Source organism: Apostichopus japonicus, chromosome 1, assembly GCF_037975245.1.
Source record: "Apostichopus japonicus isolate 1M-3 chromosome 1, ASM3797524v1, whole genome shotgun sequence".
NCBI classification, from domain to species: Eukaryota; Metazoa; Echinodermata; class Holothuroidea; order Aspidochirotida; family Stichopodidae; genus Apostichopus; species Apostichopus japonicus.
The window spans coordinates 18105578-18125000 of record NC_092561.1 but is presented as its reverse complement, the minus strand read 5'-3'; the positions used below and the strand labels follow the sequence as shown (position 1 = coordinate 18125000).

The 19423-nt window shown below is 33.8% G+C and overlaps 3 protein-coding genes across 4 annotated transcripts; 2 read left to right on the top strand and 1 right to left on the bottom strand.

The window, feature by feature from the left end:
- Window positions 1-159: 159 nt before the first annotated feature.
- Window positions 160-6579, top strand: LOC139966207 (acetylcholine receptor subunit delta-like). The gene is made up of 7 exons (XM_071969050.1): window positions 160-484; window positions 1171-1328; window positions 1696-1740; window positions 2201-2310; window positions 2604-2720; window positions 3395-4138; window positions 5136-6579. The coding sequence occupies exons 1-6, from the start codon at window positions 424-426 to the stop codon at window positions 3558-3560; spliced, it is 657 nt and encodes a 218-aa protein (XP_071825151.1). The 5' UTR covers window positions 160-423; the 3' UTR covers window positions 3561-4138; window positions 5136-6579.
- Window positions 3560-5297, top strand: LOC139972095 (acetylcholine receptor subunit beta-type acr-2-like). Its single transcript, XM_071979028.1, has 2 exons — window positions 3560-4138; window positions 5136-5297. The coding sequence occupies exons 1-2, from the start codon at window positions 3560-3562 to the stop codon at window positions 5295-5297; spliced, it is 741 nt and encodes a 246-aa protein (XP_071835129.1).
- Window positions 6580-11180: 4601 nt separating the features above from the next.
- On the bottom strand, window positions 11181-19171 carry LOC139966101 (neuronal acetylcholine receptor subunit beta-2-like). Of its 2 annotated transcripts, none has more exons than XM_071968840.1 (7): window positions 18894-19171; window positions 17687-17844; window positions 17499-17543; window positions 17020-17129; window positions 15916-16032; window positions 13825-14596; window positions 11181-12583 (listed from the first exon to the last, which is right to left on the bottom strand). In XM_071968840.1, exons 1-7 carry the CDS (start codon window positions 18970-18972, stop codon window positions 12452-12454), a joined length of 1413 nt encoding a protein of 470 aa, XP_071824941.1. In that variant the 5' UTR covers window positions 18973-19171; the 3' UTR covers window positions 11181-12451. The 2 variants fall into 2 exon arrangements, with proteins under 2 accessions (XP_071824941.1, XP_071825023.1); XM_071968922.1 differs by having other exon boundaries at window positions 17687-17841.
- Window positions 19172-19423: the final 252 nt, after the last annotated feature.

The window sequence follows — 19423 nt, the reverse complement described above, 5'->3', positions numbered from 1 at the left end:
TCTAATTTAAAACGTCCGTTTCTCGATGGTGTATTTATAATGAATATTTAATTGGTTCTCAACAAACCTAGCACATAATATTCAGTATACCAAAATAACACGTGGATGATGGCGACTTCTTAGATTCCTAGATCGATTGATTTTGCAGCTAGTAACATATTCCAAGCTTACTAATGAGATTCAACCAAAGTTGAATAATGTAAGTAGGTTGTTAAATTGATGGAATCGCAACATTTAAGACGTCTTGTTTGCAGACCATTGGTTGTATAATATCAAGATAGGAAGATGGTTATTGGAACAAGGAAAGCGTAAGTTCCGGTTGAAAATTTCATTAACTTTACATCAGCGAGAACGCAAGGAAAGATAATATCTTTTCTGAGAGTCACAGTTAGTTTTTAATTTAAAACTCTCTTCCCAACAACCATGAAGTATTTCTTGCGTTATTTACTGCTTGTGGTGGTGACTATTTTAGCTTTCAACAAAGGTAAGACTACATTTTTATTGTTATTAGAATTTGGTGACCGTTCTTAGAATAAAGACTGTGCATTTGCAATTTCCTTACAAGAACACAAGTCAGTTATAATATTATATTAAATGTTAATACTTTCGTAATAGTAATTTTAATTTTCTCAATGGAAGTCACAGTGAAGTTAATAATGAATACCTTGCTCACAGGTCAGTGACATTAAGGAACACATTGAACGTATTGATCAGTTTCAACATTGATTGCTCAAATTTTTCGTTTTTCCCACCGTGAGATTTATGTGTCCTCTGTAGAACCTTCTCTGTTCTACTTGAACCGTCCGGTGAGAACCCTAGTGTGGCTCATGTGGACATCAGTGAGCTATCCGTGGACTATCGAATGTTCTACAAAGCCTTTGTGTAGTCTGCGACTGAATAAAGCACATGCCACCCTTTTCTCATTAACTTTACAATGATATAATTGTAGTATCACATCAGATCCAACGAACACAAGATATATAGGACCAACGCACAGTTATGAAAATAGTCAAATTGTCAATCTATACGTTTTGAAGTGTGAACAAATGGCCCAATATATGCACGTTCTTTTATTAAATCATTTTACTTCTGATTTGTTTGTTCAAACCCAGCCTCATGCAAAGTCTGCAAAAGTCGCATCACATCTTTGTCACATTTCGTAACCTTCAGATGTAGCAGAGGCCAGGTATCCACTGAGTAATGAGGCTCGAATTCGAGATTACCTACTCAATCAGGCCAACTTCTCAGCAAGGGAGAGGCCCGTTCTTGACTCCGATGAATCTGTCCATGTTGAAATTATGTTGCAATTTTATGCCATGCTGGACTTGGTAAGAGGATAAACTAGAATTATTGTTGAAGTTTTGTAACTTGAATAAATTCTAATGACGAGCACATGTTCATATAGATCGTGTATTTGTTTCATTGTTTGTGTAAATACAATACAAAAGTAATTTATATCCATAAATACCTACAAACAAATCGATGACGTCCTTGAAAGTATCTTACTTCCATTAGATTAACTACTTTGGTACCATTGCAAAGTGTGTACTATTTGATGATAAAAGTAGAAAAAGCGTCTCACGCATGAAACATAAATATTTTATGCTTTATTTACTGCATGAAAATACCTTTGTATATTAATAACTTAAGTAAATTCATTTAAATTTTGCCATTGTTTCGTTATCTTTTTATCAGAATGAACGCGATCAAGTTATAACAACTGCATCATGGTTGAATATGGTAAGCGAATCAAACCTTCAAACCATTCCCTTTTAATTTACAGTTTTCCAAAAATGATCATATATGCATCCACCTATGTGCAAACAGTTCAGCAGTATTTGTCATTACCTGCAATTTTTCTAAACGCCTCAACCATCGCAATATTATAACAATGTTGTAGTACATTTGTATTTTATTGATATTGGGACGAATTAGGTGTCGACGACTTTACCGTATCATTGCTTTTATACTCGATTTATATTTGTTCAACCAGTTTGCGATCCATGTTGTTTCCTTTGCAAAATATGTATACAATTCTATTTGTAGAGATAAGAAAACATTCATTTCCATACATAAAATATCTTAATTTAGTCTTATATTACAAAGAACGTCTGTGTAAGTATAATGTTACATGAACGCATATGTATATATATGAAACATTCATGTCGTCTGTTCAAAGTTGTACTTGGTCTTTCTGTAGAGATGGACTGATGAGCGCCTCTCTTGGAATACATCTGAGTTTGGTGGTGAAGATGTAGTAGTCATATTTATTGATGAAATATGGACTCCAAAGCTATTCATCAGCAATGCGTGAGTAATTTGAAATTGCATTCTGCCTATTGGCCCATAAGTTAGGTATACGTAATCAGTAAAATCTATAGTTACTCAAACCACATCATACAAAAACAAATAAATAATAAGCTGTCAAACAAAGATCCGGAGACATGAAACTATTAAATGTAATCAGCCGGTGATATTTACCATAAGATGACAATAGCAATAAATATAAAGTAACTATTTACATTATAACGTAATTATGAAATTATAAAATGTTTTAATGTGAAAGTAAGTTATCATGTTCAACTAATTATTTATGTCTACAGTTTGGATATCGACTCCTTGAGCATCATATCTCCAGAACGAGGATCTATTTTGTTGACATCGGATGGTTCTGTCAGCCTTGGAACGCCTCTTGTACTATCAACGCAGTGTCCAATTCTGTAAGTTACCTCTGTAATTTTAAAGTAAAGAAATTGTATATTTTACAAGAATACGTTCAATGCCTCTGCACTTGAGTTAACGCAAAAGGCTCACTTTCCTTTTGATCGAGTTTTTTTGTTATATAGTATATTATAAAACTGCCTAATTAAATTCGTTATAGCTAATGCGTCAAATTTTCTTCATAATCATCATGAGGAACGTAGTATGCATTCATTTGGTCATCAGCTATCACAACAGGAGACAGGAGATAACTGGATATTCACCTGCAATAATAATAATAATATGCTAACAATCTTAGAAATGCATTACTTTTACGGTTTTCGCTTCCTGGACCCAACTATAAATTCCCCTGGCAGCACTGTGCACACTGAATCTATACCATTGTACCACTAATGGTCAGAAATAACATCCTATGCCGTTTCAGAACATAACTGGCGGCATTTGTTTGTATGTAAAATGTCTTTATCTTTTTTCTAACTTTGTACCAGTCCGTATCGTACCTCATGTAAGTGTCGGGATAGTTAAGAAGCGCCCATTCGTACCACTGAAGTTTACTTAGGTAGCGTATATTATAAGCAGCATACGAGATGTATTTCTTTGTGAAGCGTGCATAAGATTCTTAATAACTAATTTAAAAGTCTGTTTTTTTCTACTTTTCTTCCCTTTTTTGCAGCATCTACTATTTTCCATTCGATACACAAGTTTGCCCATTTTTCTTCTTCCCTCAAAATCAACACTCAGAAAAACTTATCTTAACCACAAAGACGTCACCAGTCTTGGCATCACTTGAATTGCAGATTGGAAATTCTCCAACCTTACCAGCCACAATTATACCATAATGAAACCTGATTTTGCCAACCATTTACCCCTGGTAAATATAAAAATAGCGGCAGTGTGCCTCATTCTGGAACGTAATCCAGAAAATTACATCCTAACACTGATGTTACCATCAACTCTCCTCTGTATCATGGCGTTTGCGACGTTCATTGCTCCCCCTGATAGTGGAGAGAGAATCTCATTGGGTGTATCGATGGTTCTTGGCCTAACCGTCTTTCAACTTCTCGTTGCTGATATCCTACCCAGCACAAACGAGCGGCCAATACTGAGTTCATATCTCATCTCCACCTTCGTTTTAGCGTGTCTTGCTGTACCAGCTTCTTTGCTGAATATCAATATCGCTTATGGTGATAGAAGTATCCTTGTTTTGAAGTATACCTTTTCGAGAAAGTTATTTCTAGAATATCTACCTCGTATGACGGTGGTTCCCTCTTATAGTGAGAGAATACGCACTCTTATGGAGGAAACTGCACAAACGGAGTTGCGGTCATCAAGCATTAATGGAATTGGTCCAAAGTTGGATTCAGCCAAACAAATTTCATTAGAGAGCGAGGGGAAACATATTAGTAAAGCTGAAAAGGTAAGTATTTGTTTTTAATCTGCCGCAAAATCACGTGAGGAATTTAAGATCAGTGACGCTACTGAAAGTTAAGGTTGTGTAAGTCTCAATTGTGTGTCTACATATTTGTAAGAACTCTTTTACGATCCTTGATAATTAAACTGTTACATGGTAACTGATTTTTGGATTCTTAAATAAGACATAAGCCAACATGAACCAAATTTAGCTCGAATACAGACGTAAACAAGAATAGGATCTCTAACTGAACTATAAAAAAAGACTAAAGATATTGCATAAAGTAGTACATTTCCCTGCTATGCCTTGATTTTGAAACAAACTATTCTTTTCATTCGGAATCGGCGTGTGGTTCGAAGATCAGATTACAAAGAGCTCCGTCTTTAGTCTCTTCATAGTCTCCGTTACATCCATAGTTCACACCCATTCTCTGTCTGGATTAAGTTTCTCTGATTGCAATCCTAATCTAGCGTCTGTTGACACTACCCATGTTATCCTGATCACCTTTAACATAGAGTGATTCACAGCTTATCACCAAACTTAAAAAAAAAAACACATTTTTTTTAAGTACATGAATCTTGAAACTCTTTGCTTAAAACGAAAATGTAATATGAACATTATTAAATTTTACAGGAGGATTACGGTTTTATAGGGAACACTATTATTTCTTCCTCTATTTTGCCAAGTGAGTGAAGGGGGGGGGGGAGGTGGATACCATGGCGTGTCTTCAAATATATGTTTGCTTTAAAATACAGAACAATATTTACTTTATAACATCATCGACTTTTGGCTCGTAATTCAAGATTTGGTCACTATTTTGTTCTTTATTTGAAATTCTGTTGCAACGAAAATAATTAGGGTAGATTACCAAAAATTGCACAAAAATTCATATCTCATCAAACAGGTCAAATTTGGTCCATCCATCGCTTTTATTTCATTTTACAAATTTCATTCGATTACTGCTTTCGTCAACTAAAATATGTTATTTATTTTTTATCACCAGGCAAAGATTCAAGCTAGAACTGTTGCCCTGGTAATGGACCGACTCGTAAGTCTAGTTTTCATCACTGTATTTGCTGTCCTCGTTATTAAAACCTTAATCGATTTCAGCGGAAATTCAGGAGCTCAGAGTGACATTTGTCAATCTTTCGACAAAATGATGTAAAAGTTTCACGACTAAGCGTCACAATAAGGTTACAATAGAATCGGAATAATACATTAAAAACAAAAGTCAATTAACAGTAACGGTACGTCGGCGTTATTTCCGTGATTATGCATTTTTGTTTGATTCTTTACTACGGGTTTTAATTCTTAAATGTTTTGTGTTGCACTTTTACATCATCTTTTACCCTGTTCAGTGCAAACCAATTTGAAATGGGTACAAAAGTGTCTTTATGATGTTGTAGAAATCAGAGTAAAATGTCTTTGTTTTTGTAAACAAAGATAGTAAATGGAACCATCCGACTATAAAAGCAACATAGTTAATATAAGCTGACTTGGTTAAGCTGGTAATGCTTTATTTAAAAATGTAAACATTTCTGGTTTTCTTATTGAAAAGAATATTGAGTTTTTATTAACTGTTCATATGTTATATTTATAAAGATCGAAAACAGAAAACTACCATAGAGCGAGATTGTAATTTTAAATCGTTTCTATATTATGATTGTTATGACACAGTAAATTTTGTAAACTGAAGATACGATATGGCAATCCAATTCCGTCAGTTTCTCGAAAACGAACAAGGAAATCAATCAAATTGCACCTTGCAATCTCATGTGAACTCGTTAACAAGGTAAAACCGTGTTGTATGTTGCTGAGAGCCTATCTGCTCGGATGCTATCAAATCACAAGTAATTATTTTTGGTGATGAACCTATGACGAAGCAGTTTAGCTTGAACATCGTTCAATTGCATGATTTCTGGATTTTGGTTTTATTCTTTCTGTACATATATTAATATATTACGTGGAATGTTCTATTGTTGGTCATATTTCAATGTGTGTAATAATTAAACGTTCTCTTTTCAAATTGAAGATCCTGTACTTTCTGAGATTCTTCTACAAGTATCTGTACTACTCACATGTTGTGAATGGCAATGTTAACATTAAGTCAGACAACATGACTTTGATCACATTAATAAAACATAATTAATTAAAAAAAAGTGGTATAGAATAGGAGAACAATATTTACATGTCTACTCGAATTTTCTGTTCAGATATCGTTTTTGTTCAATATAAACAGAAGTGGACCAGTTACCATACATCAGGATGACATGGAAAAAAACAAAACAGCACCAGGTATATATCAAAGTGACACTATCGTCGGTCTTCAAACAAAAACAACGGATTTTGAATTTCGGAATAAAATGTCTGGTTAGACATGACTGCATTTTATTTATTGTATTGAACACTGCTTTGTAAGCGATGTTTATATTGCACAAAGAAAAGGGAACAGCCAGACACGACATGATGAAAGTCGTTGTAAGGTATTAACTTATGATTGGTGGATTTTTGCTGGCTGTCGGGAGTGTATTGGCAACCAATAACTGAAATACTGTCAGACCAAGAACCATAGAAACCCCAAGAGATATTCGTTCTCCGCTTTCAGGAGGAGCCAGGAACGTGGCAAATGACATGAGACAAAGAAAAGTTGATGGAATAATAAGAGTAGTGATGTAGTAGCGTGGATCCCTTTTGAGGATAACATGAACAGTAGCGAATGAAACTTTAAGTGCATCTTCATCGTCTAGATAATTCTCAAATGGATAGAGTTTGTTCAAAATCGTTGTGTTTATATATTCTTATTCAGTACTTAGTAGGGTAGAGGGATATGATACTTCTGAAGATGTGAGGTTTAGTTTGTCAACCTCTTGGTTTTCCGCATAAAACGATAATCGCAGATTTGGGTGTCAAAGGGAAAATATCGAATCCTGAATGAAAATGAACAATAAAAATATCTAATTTAGACTATATACCAACAAAGGCAAAGATATCTTAATCTCTGAGATGTTTAAGGTATGTCAAAGTAACGGATATTACAACTTAGTAATTATGTTTACCAATATTACAACAGAATATATGGTATTATGCAAACACTTTGGATAAATGTCTGTGCAATAATGCAATTAAAAAATTAATAACAAAAGTGTTATGTTTGGAGAGGGGCATATTGATCGTGAATATGGATCAGGTTAGCAGTAATCACTTTCTGACCTACAGCCTAAGAGTGGTTAATAGAGCATGTCTACATATTAAGGCAAATTAAAAATTATAGATAGCTATTACATGCATCATTAACTCTATCAATTAACAAGCAGATCTTGATCAATATAACAATTACCTTACCCAGTATGTTTCAATATCTAACAACCATGGACGTACCCAAATAAACACTGATGTGTATATAATTGCCAAGCATATCGCTTAATCGCAAACTCATTTAACTTCACGAAAAGAGAGAATGCAATAATTAATAGATATAAATCAATTCGAAAACTGTTTCCCCAATTGCCAGATTTTTTAAAGTGATTTGAGTAACTGCAATATTGTTGGAATCATTCAAACTGTGTTGAATTTCATATTTATAAATAGACGTTCATAAGGCCAAGTAGCATATGCCAAATGACAAGTGGACTGTATAACCGATGTCCCTAAAACACTTACATCATATGACACTGGAAGGACTGTATGACCCATGTCCCCAAAACGAGCTTTTCGTTTACATGGGCATTATGGTACCCCGATCCTCTTTAACAACATCCAATGCATCAGTACTAACAAATAAGAATATATATTATAGTATATATGTTACATTATTTATATGATATGACATGACAATATATGATATCCAATGATAATATATGATATGATAAATATAATAGTATATGATATCATATGGTATTCTATGATATCATATCGTATCTTATCTTATCGTATCGTATCATATCATATCATATCATATCTTATCATATTATATCATAAGGAATAACAATGCTCGTAAACGGTGGTTAATAAATGATTGAAGGGTTCAACTAAATCTGTATGGGTTGGATACTTTATCTGCACTAATCGCAACATGTATGGTATAAAACTATATAAAGTTGGCATCAGGGTTTATTTTGGACGTACAAGCCATTACTGAATTGACGTGAATCAATGACACATTACCGTTAATGCCTGATCAAGTCGTTAATATGACTGACTTCCATTGAAATTATCAAAAACTCAAGTGTAACGGCATAAGTGGTTCAAATCTTGCAAACTCATTAGCTCCGCTGTTTAGTGAGCAATAAATATTCACTGCCGAGGTCAGAGAGAGGGTCAGACACAAAATTAACCTAACCCTAGCTACGAATCTGACAGGAAGTACAGTTGCTACGTGTACGTCAGAACTAAAACCTTTCGCCAGCTTTAACGATTGCCATGTGACAATTTCCTTTCCGATTCTCACTTATAACGTTGCTCTCGCTTCCCTCTTACTTTTGTGGGGTGGGCAACTTTGGTCATAGCTGTCCATCTTTGAGTTTAGCATGCACGCAATGTTGTCTGCGCATAAAGACTAGTGTGCTGCTTACCTATACTGTGGTTATATCCCACGTATTGTATGTGCGGTTCTATACTACGGAGATTGATAACATATTTACCCTTCTTTATTTACTACTACTAGTTGAAAGGCTCAATAGTGGTTTGCAAACCTTGCTTCCTGCTAATTGGATATTTTGAATCGCTTATGAATTATGAAATAGGCTAATGGAAAAATGGTGGAGTTTTGTTCAGAATACCTTGAGCATTCTACAACAAATGTCTTTGATCACGTTACTCGTAATGTCATTGTATGAAGGAGAAACAATTACAAAGTAATGATAGCTATTAATAATGGTAGCTAGTTACATGTGAAATTAATATTAAAACAAGCATATAATATATATATATATATATATATATATATATATATATGTATGTGTGTGTGTGTACCATACATTTTACATAGTCATAAAAGAGTATTAAAACAAACAAAAATGAAACAGCTACCAACCAAAGTTTAAACAAATATTTAAAAGGTAATTTAACAGGTAGTATACTACTACAGGTAGTATTTACTAAAGAGAAAATAGTTTGTATTAAATTCACGATAAATATTATGTATTATAATAATTCATTTAAAATTTGGGTTTCCTTAATAAAGTAAAGTGAAACGTGATAATGGTTACATAATATATTGTAATACCATATAATACAATATTTGTAAGAACTAGTCTTAAGCAAAATATTCCAGAATTGTTCAAATTTTCCAACAAATTACAAGCTGTCCATAAAAGTACCGTTGTTATTCAAATACTAAGCAATGCATTCAAATAATACAGTTATACTACACCGGACGTTTTCATACAAACCATGACAGTTGCGGGTTCTACTATACTTGCTACAAACACAGCAATATCAAGATAGCTTACCAAAGTCAACCAAGAGGCAGTGGTAAGTGTTTGGTCCTTCTCGTTCTGCATTGAATCAATTGTTCCAAAAGTATCAGAAGTTTAAGAAAAGAGGAAACATGTATATCACGTCAACAGATCTGTTGGCATGGAGTACCGGTCTGTCGCTTAGGTGAAGGTTCCGATGAGTTAATATGTAATCACGTATGCTCCCTTCTGCGTTTCATTTCCCTACCCTCTTATGAATATTCAGACATTACCTTTTAATTAGAGAGCCAGTTTCATTCAATTAGTACATTGTTAGCAAAAAAGCTTAGCAAACAAAGTGGTTCTTGAGAAACCCTGAAATAATGGATCCCGGCTAAGATTGACGTCATCCTAAATTGTATGTATTGATCATCACCCACTTTAAGACTGAAAGTACGTTTTCTTGGAAATGACGTGAGTAAAAGCAAATTGCTAATTGTCCTGGTTGTCAAGTAACTGCAATGGAATTGATTTTAAAGTCATTAATGTTTGCACGTCATTGTAATTATGTGTTATTTTGCTCTGCATAAGATCTTTACATGTCATAGAAAATAATCAAAATTATAAGTGACATTCTTTTTGTTATCAAATGAGGAATATAACTATCCATACATACTTTTATACCTCTAAAGTTGAGTGTTCTGATTAAAGGGAAATAAAAACCATGATGATCGAAAAATTCAATGAAAAATAGAGTTCCATGACAGCTACATATAAGTATTAATATTTTCTAAACCAGAAAGATAGATGGATGGATGGAAGGATGGAAGGATGGATGGATGGATTGATGGATGGATGGATGGATGGATTGATGGATGGATGGATGGATGGATGGATGGATCGATGGATGGATGGATGGATGGATGGATTGATGGATGGATGGATGAATGGATGAATGAATGGATGGATAGATAGATAAATAGATAGATAGATATATAGATAGATAGTAGATTAATGTTTTAAGCTGTAAAAGTCATGTTAATGTATTGCTCATTGAAAATGAACTAACAAGTTGAACATTCTTTCTCAAACCCAAGACAATATTAGTAAAAGTCCCGTTATAATGCATTTCATTATAAACTCTATCAAACCGCTGACCATCTTTCCGGACTTTCTTGTCACCTATAGATAATAAATAATAACAAAACCATGACAATATACATGTTGTCAAACATCTGACCTATTTTGGCGCAACACAGATCATAATAATAATAATCAGCAGTTATTTTTAACGACGCTTTAGCGACCACAACTGTGGGAGAAACCCGCAAGGGCTTATGGATTAAACCTTACACGTCGGGTGGCTTCCAGTTCAACATTTAAGCTCAAATTTGGAATCTTTTTAATTTAGAAAGTCATTTCAGATGGGGAAACCGTAGATTCCTCTTGGATGAAAAACCCACCTTTCTATGACCCGGCCGGGGTATCGAACCCGGAACCTCCCGATGCCCCCGCCTTTATCCACTCGGCCACAGCACAGTACATAGCTAAATGTTACGAACGAAGATGTCAAATACATGGTCTTGCAGCAGGATGGAGTATTTTGAGAACGAGAAAAGTAGACAGAGAGACGGTAAGAACATTTTCACATTAAGCTTTTTTATTTGCTCGAACTCTACAAATGTCCCAACATTTTTACGAACATAAAAACACCATCATGATTATATAGCCATTGTTAGCGAAATGATTGCACTGCTTAGACTGTCTTCATGAAATGAAATACATAATGCGGCATTTAAAGACAGATACAAACCTAAAACGATGGGGTGGGGGCTAATCTTATCATTTAGTATACGTTTTGTTAAGTATTACAACAAGTTACTCAATTCTAACTAAATTCAAGACCACATTTTATTTTGATTACTGATTACATCATTTGAAATTAAGTCAACTTTTCTTCATTCACAATCGTATGCATTATGCTGCTGTATTAATAACTATCCATATTGTCATGTTTTAAACAACGAATACACATGGATGTTGGTAAAATAGGATTTGTTACATTAATTATTAATCTTAAATTATGATAATTACAACAACAAAAATAACCAGTTTAATAATAAGAATTTAGACGGCTTTTATGATTAATATTTTTTGCCATTTAAGAAGAGGTTATATCAAAAATTGACATATTTGACATATTTAAAGTATATAGAATTACTTACCATGAAATGGACAAAACTTTAACTTTGCAAGTTTGGAGGAATTTAAGCAAAAAACGTCTTGCATGCATTTAAATTTGAAGTAGGCGAAAAGCAGTCATGAATAGGTTGGACAATTATGTATGAATATTAACGAAATAAAGAAATGATTGAATAACAAATAAATCATTTGTTCTTGTAACTATGTTCACCGACTGCGGAATTTACCTTAATGTCAAGAATATATGAAGGTAAATGGTGTTAAATTTAGGGCTCCGTATCAAACTGGTTGATGGCTGTATCAATGAGAAGCTTAAAAAAAGGCTTAACGACAAATGGCGACCTTTGAACTATCACTATGCTTGGTGAGAACTCAGCTTAACCTTAAACAACATACAAGAAAAAACCCAATTAATCTAAACTAAAGCAATGAAAATAAGGAAATAAAACTAAGTGTACATCGAACGACTTCATTTTATTTTGATTTATAACTGAAATGTATATGAAAGTTACAATTGCAATCACAAGCAGCAAGATTTATATAGAAACACGTACGGCCATATGCTGAATGTTGTCTGTAGACAATAAAGTTAATGGCAATCTCATGTAATCCTCTCTTTCATCTTCTTTGTCGTTCTCAAAAATAAACCTGGTTTTTTTTCGGAATCATAAAAGCTAAACCACGTAATTGTAAAGAAAGCACGATTATTTCAAATGAACGCTCAAGCTACTTCTTCTGGAGAATGGTAAAATCTTGCAAAGGTGTTGATAACAATAATAGTATAAGCCACAAGGAAACACAGTAATACCAGTCTGTCCATCACCAAACCCAGCGTGCGAGCTTCAAGCTTTCTCTGAGTAAAAGAACATTAAAATAGGCACGAATCAAATTTAGTAAACATTTCCTATTTTAACGGTTTCCTAATTTAAGGAAATTTAAAGGCATTTGTAATACCATTACCCCTTTCATGAACTTTGAATCTCCATATTACCTACATTCGATACTTAATACAAAATTAACGAATAGTTACTTTTCAATATAATCTCTTCGATGTTGTGTTCGTTAAAGCAGCATTTTCGTTTTTTTTATGATTTTCTCAACCTCGCTGACCTCGCGATCCCATAACGATATACAAAACTAGCTTGTCTATTCAAATTTAACTTCAAATTGTGGAATAAAAGTCGAAAATCTACAACTTTGAACGTTGTTTTTCTCGAATATATTTTCTGTCAGGATCGCAAAAAAGCCCGTGTATAATATGAATATGTCAATTTTATGAACGTCATTGAATAATGTGGTAAATAATTGTTACTTTGCCGGCGTTCCTATAGCAACATTGTACACCAATATGTACTACGACACCATGATTTATTTGTGTATATTTTGTATGGCTGTGATATCAACGCAACTTTCTGAGATTGCTGTGAATGAATCTATTTTAAGCAAGGGTCATAAATAAACTTGTTAGCTATTCACTTGTTGGTTGAATTCAAACTAGTGGGTTTTGGGAACTGCCTGCGATAAATTTTAATTGAGGAATTTGCTGGAAGACACTGTTTACTCATTATCTGTAAATTTCCTTAATTACTCGATGGACATGTCAAAAGGGTGGGGAAACGGCGACAAAACGCAAATAGGTATTTTAAGCTTCCTCGTTGTGGAAGAGTAGATTTAACAAGAAATGCCTAAATATTTTAAAGGTTCATTACTTGTTCTATATACTCTTTGGTTAACTTATTTTTGCATATATTACGTATAATCATAATTTTTCATTTCACTATATTTTGTTTTAAACCCCAAAATGTTAAATCAAAATGTAATATCAACATTTTAAATGCAGATCATTTGTATTGTCTACAAACTGGTTGATCTAATATTGCAGGTTTGAATTTAGTTAAACAAGTGGTTGGTTCGGGAAGCCCGAAATAATGTAGGAATAAACATGTCGAGTCTAAATTTTGAAAAAAAAATATTAAAAGAAGGTTTAACGAACATATTTTGTATAAATCGATTAATAAATGTAATCTTAGTTGAAACAATACTGGATAGGTCTGTCAAAGTTGTGATTAACGGTAATGTTGCATACATATTTACCTTTTCCAAAGTACTAAGACTTTCCGCTTCGGTAACTGCAGGTGAACTCCAAGGCTGTAGTTTATTTTTAGATATAACTTCTACTGGTGAGATGGTTACCATTTCTCCTTCTTTTTTAACAATCTGACTTCTTGCGTTGTCATTTCTTTCACCGTCAAACCTCTCCTGGTAACTTGGTAGGCACATTACTCTGGGTAACAACTCCAACAGGAACATTCTAATTCTTCCATGTTTCAAAATTGTCATTTTGCTGTCTCCGTATGCGATGGTGATGTTGAACAAAGAGAAAGGTACGGCGAGACACGAAAGGACGAAGGTATTTGAGAGATAAGTTGAAATAATTGGACCGTTTTTGCTCGCAGTTGGTAGTATATTGGTGACCAGTAGTTGAAACACAGTGAGACCTAGGACCATTGATACACCAAGTCCGATCCTTTCACCGCTGTCAGGAGGTGCTAAAAACGTCGCATACGACATCAGACACAGTAAGGTAGATGGAATCACAATTGTTGTGATGTAATAGTTTGGATCTCTCTTCAGTTGAAAGCTGAAGATGCCAAAGGTGCTTATATAACTTGATTCATCACTTTCCACAAACGTATTGATATGTTCATTATTGTAGCTTGAAAACCCCACAAAATCCCATTCATTGCTTACAATGGATGACGGCATCCGCGGGTCAGAGGCAGTAAAGTTGATTTGTTGTTTTGATTGGTTCTCCGGACTGAAAACTAATTGGCAACTCTGAGTATCGAATGGGAAATTCCGAAACCTGAAATAAATACACCAAAATAAAAAGTATGCTGATATAATTACATGACTCCAAATGGTGTATTAAATATTGAATCTTAGCATTCCTTGTCAAATGTTTCATCGTTAATATGTGTATTTGGAATGACAAAGTTACCCTTACTTGTATGACCTGTTGTAACTGACCACCCTATCTATACTCATGGCTGGTACCGTAACTACTGTTCATGTCCTGTTACACATTTTACGAACACAAAGTAGTAATTCCTGTTGCACGGTTGTGGGACATGAACAGTAACTGATGTACCAACCATTGAGTGCTAGTTCTTTAATACGCGATTAAAAAACCTACAGGTCTATGTTGTAAATTTTAAATGGTGGTTCTGATTGGACAGTCGAATTGTAATCAATTAGGATGTTTAGTGTAACGTGAATTCTCAAAAATACATTTTTGTTGAACTGTTGAATTGTTGAGTTAGTCATAGCACGTAACTTGTCAATGGGACACATATTGCCATTTTTTGTTTTAAGGTATTGTCGAGTTAAGTGCGACGCAATGACCCGGCATTTTCATCCTCGGCATGACGAATTGTCTTAATTTAAAGTGAGGTGTGTAATCAAGCGGTACCGTACCTCTTTTACTTCAAACGAATAAGTAGTACAGCAACTACTGGTGCCGCCTGTAACACATGTTACTACTGTTCGTGTACCACAACTGTGTATCAGTAATTAATACTTTGTGTTCTTAACACAGCAATATTTGTTACATGTGTCACCAGTAGTTACTGTACTAACTATGAGTATCGGCTGAACTGAACATAAATAAAGGTTACGTGGACCATTCTTCATATCTAGATGTGTTCGACTAGGGAAATAAACGCAACTGATTGACTTTAGTTTTAATTTCGAAATTACTTTCAAATAAGATGACAATTTGAAATTTTAAAGTAAGATACATTTTCCTTGTGTTTCGTGGATTCTTTTTTCTTTTGTCAACATATAATTACATTTTCGTTTGATCTATAATTAATTACTAATCGCAAACGAAGAGCAAACTTGAAAATTTGAAAATGATTTGCGTCAACTTCATTATGTAACGTACTACCTTAGCTGGTCAAATTTCATATACCGATGTTTTCATTGTAGTGTATGATTGAATAGTAACAACTAATGATCGATATCTGTAACCACGGTATACTTACAACATTGAACCTGAAATGCTATATATATTGCAATATCCGTTAATTTATAAATGATTCATTGGGTAATAATGCAAGTTAGTTAGAGAGAACTTTAACAGTGTGCTACATTTTATGTATACGGAAAAAAGTGTTTCCTTACTTCATTGCACATTGCGTACATTGTACAAAGGATGTTCCAAGGAAGACAGTCCCGTCGCAATAAAGTAGGATTGTACCCCTGTTGGCAGATACCACTTGCAAACCTTCAAAGCTCATTCTGTGTAGTGATTGGAATACAGCCATCATTACAAGCGCGCTGAATAACATCATTGTATTTTCGGCTTATCTCAAATAATCATATATGTCACACAATGCCATATAGCAAGTCTAGACCACATATATCAAAAATGCAAGATATACAAGATATACATATAGAAAAGCAGTAGGTCGATCGTTTGTGAATATCACCAACACATATTACATTATCACAAGTCCGTGGCCCAGCTGGTTAGAGTCTCCGCATGTAAAACGGGTGGCAGGGGTTCGAATCCCGGTGGAGGCTAAAGTTTTTTTGTTACTGTTTTGGATTTTCGTATTTATTATATTCAAAACGTGCATCATAAGAACTGATGCCAAACACTTCAGGTTTCAAATTATACATTGCTATATGACATTGATTGTATACGAACCTCTCTTAATTTCTTCACGGTGTTTGGAGGATCAAAAACCTTTGTTTGTCGCATACTTACTCTATTAATCCAGCAAAGAATGAGTGAGTTATCCATCATAACTAACGTAACAATATGGATATATAACATATACTTTGCCTTTCTACTTTAAAAGAAATCCATATGAAATATAAAAGTTTAGGATACGTTATATCAATATTAGCTTAACGATTATGTTAAACATCTCTGCAAATGTCAATCTTACCAGTGAAGGGACGTTTCAAAGTAAGGAGACGGTGCTAGAAATCTCCGTAATGAAGATGTTACTTAAAATCATTATGAAAATGACAGTTTTAATGTTATTTAGTAGAATAAAGAATTACTAGATCACTTACGCAGTTTAAATAATATATAAAAATCAATATATAAATAATATACTATATAATAAGTGCGGGGATTGCATCATCCCTTCTTACCCACACCCTTATCAACACTCCCCGTCATTGAAAACGCGCTGCTCGGTGTAGATTCATAGAGTAAACGTTTTTATTCCGTAAACTTCAACTTGCCAGTCAATACTTATTTTTTTTACTTACGCGTTAGAGAGTAATATTCGTGGAGTCCAAATTTCATCAAAATACACAACAACGCACAAAACGCCTTCAAAGTCATTTGGGTTCCACGTCAATCGTTCATCTCGCCAAGACTGGAATCAATAAGACGTGTTAAATATTAATCACACACGTTAATTGTAACCATATGTTATCATAGGAAAATAATATAAACGTAAATAGCTCAAAATCTATTTCTTGTTTTGTAGAATGCGCAGATAATCGAGTGGATAAGTGAAACGTAAAGTGGTTTATGGATATTTTCATATAACTTATTTAAATGCACTTCTCGATTTACTTCCAGTGTTATTATTATTGTATTGATTGGTTAATTGTTAATATTAATGAAATTTTCAATAAACGGAACGATAATGAATGATAAGAACAAGCGTATAAAACATTCTGGGTGCATTTGTATGCAAATCGCTGAAAAATTAATTCAGTTGACATAAAACGAAACATACCAGCTGTGTCCAAGATGCAATTGTAACTGTTTGGTCCTTTTCATTCTAAAACAAGAAAAACAAAATATCAACATTTGTTTCTTAGCTATATATATATTCTTAAAAACACCAATGAATGTTTATATCTCTTCAGAGTGAATACACTTTATCACTTCAAGTTCATTGCTCTGTTGTTTTTTTTAACTTACCAAATCTAGCATGCCGTAAATCTGCACTTGTATATTTACATTCACAGAAAGGTTGGAATTGAGGACAGGTCGTTCTCTCGGAGAATAGTCTGGTTGATTCAAGATATAATCACGAATCCTTCCTTCGGCAGATTTCGGATTCCTTGCAAAAGCAGCTGCTTTGAAAATAGATCAGAGGACTGTACAGTATCATTCTGATTTGCCTAATTTAATGTTACTATAACTTGCACAGATCGTTACAAACAAAAGAAAGAAGAAAAAAGCACAATTGCTGCAATTAAACAACATTTTACGTTTTGTATACAAACATGTGCTGCGGGTATATGGCTGTAAGAAGGAGGTAAGAAGTTACAAGTTAACATTTAAGTGAAAATCTGCTCCCGTAGTAAACGAGGTGTACTAAATGTCGCATTTTGACTTCAACAATTAAATTCAATACAATATTTCATAACATCACACTATTGTAAATCACATCATTTCCGTACAATAATATGTTTCGACATTAAACAACTATAGGCTTTTGTCAGACACTTCGCGATAATATTATACTTTAACAAAATCTAAGACTAATATTTCTCATATCAATCATCAGTGATATGCGTTACATTGTTTAGTCAAGAACTGTTGCTAACTATATGATGTAACGTAATTTACGAAATGTTGTGTTGCCCTCTCCCCTCCTCAAATGTATACATCTCGACAAACAAAACCAATCTGCATAAAATTCTGTTCAACAAAAAATGAAAGCCTATGCGTGCTAAAAGTATCTATGACGTAATGTCATATATTACGTTCTGTTAGGCAAATAACAGAAAATGTTGTTTCACATACATACATGACACAGCTTAAGTATCTGATAAAACGGACCAGTTAAAATATACGAAAATTGATTTGATAATTAAATCGATATGGATATCATCATTATTGACTGCTTATAATTAATTAATAAATAATGTTGAAAAATTGTTTGCATTAACTATAACATCATATTTTCGAAATTTTCCATTTATATTTATTTCTTTTGTATTTATCGATCAGAAGTCATAGTTACCAACAATTCAAGAAAACATAACTTGTTTAAATATCGAACCTGTTACCGTACGACTAAAGAAGGAACCTAATTTTCATATGTTTCAACACTAACTGAAAAATATTATATAAACAAACTATATCTATATAACTATATATAACTATAAGTTGAATTTACCTGGTATCAAGACTAAACACATCATTAGTTTCGTCAACGTCATCTTCGCTTTCACAGAGGAACATCCACTCCAACCCATTCCACGTTGAATTGAGACATAAATAACTTACCATTTCAAGCTTCCAAAATATCAGGCCGAATCTATACTTAGAGTCACCACCCCTTCCTTTCAAACACATTAACATCGTTTACATAGCAAATCGTCGAACATCGAACAAACATCTGAGGCTAGCATTAATAGCCTTTACTTATTGAATTAGTTCCTTTTGGTAATATATAAGCCAGTCACTTTCGCTGCGACTGTCCACAAACATGCAGTCATTTCCTGTAACGGCAGACATAATCTGCAGTATCAGACACATTTGAATGGATCAATTTAAAAGTATGTTTCTTAAAAGCATACTGAAAAGATTTTTTTTGTGGTGTGTCAATGGGTAAGGTGGGGTGATAAGATATATGATGTATAATGATGCAATAGGATTGGGTGGGGTGGAATTAATGCGATGATTGAAATCGTGATTTGTATTCAC

Coding starts and splice junctions, on each gene's coding strand:
- LOC139966207 (XM_071969050.1), top strand. CDS start 424: ATGAAGTATTTCTTGCGTTATTTACTGCTTGTGGTGGTGACTATTTTA. Junction 1,329..1,695: donor TTTATGCCATGCTGGACTTG/GTAAGAGGATAA, acceptor TCTTTTTATCAG/AATGAACGCGATCAAGTTAT. Junction 2,721..3,394: donor TCAACGCAGTGTCCAATTCT/GTAAGTTACCTC, acceptor CCTTTTTTGCAG/CATCTACTATTTTCCATTCG.
- LOC139972095 (XM_071979028.1), top strand. CDS start 3,560: ATGAAACCTGATTTTGCCAACCATTTACCCCTGGTAAATATAAAAATA. Junction 4,139..5,135: donor ATATTAGTAAAGCTGAAAAG/GTAAGTATTTGT, acceptor TTTTATCACCAG/GCAAAGATTCAAGCTAGAAC.
- LOC139966101 (XM_071968840.1), bottom strand. CDS start 18,972: ATGGGTTGGAGTGGATGTTCCTCTGTGAAAGCGAAGATGACGTTGACG. Junction 17,544..17,686: donor TTTACGGCATGCTAGATTTG/GTAAGTTAAAAA, acceptor TTCTTGTTTTAG/AATGAAAAGGACCAAACAGT. Junction 16,033..17,019: donor CGAATATTACTCTCTAACGC/GTAAGTAAAAAA, acceptor ATCACTACACAG/AATGAGCTTTGAAGGTTTGC.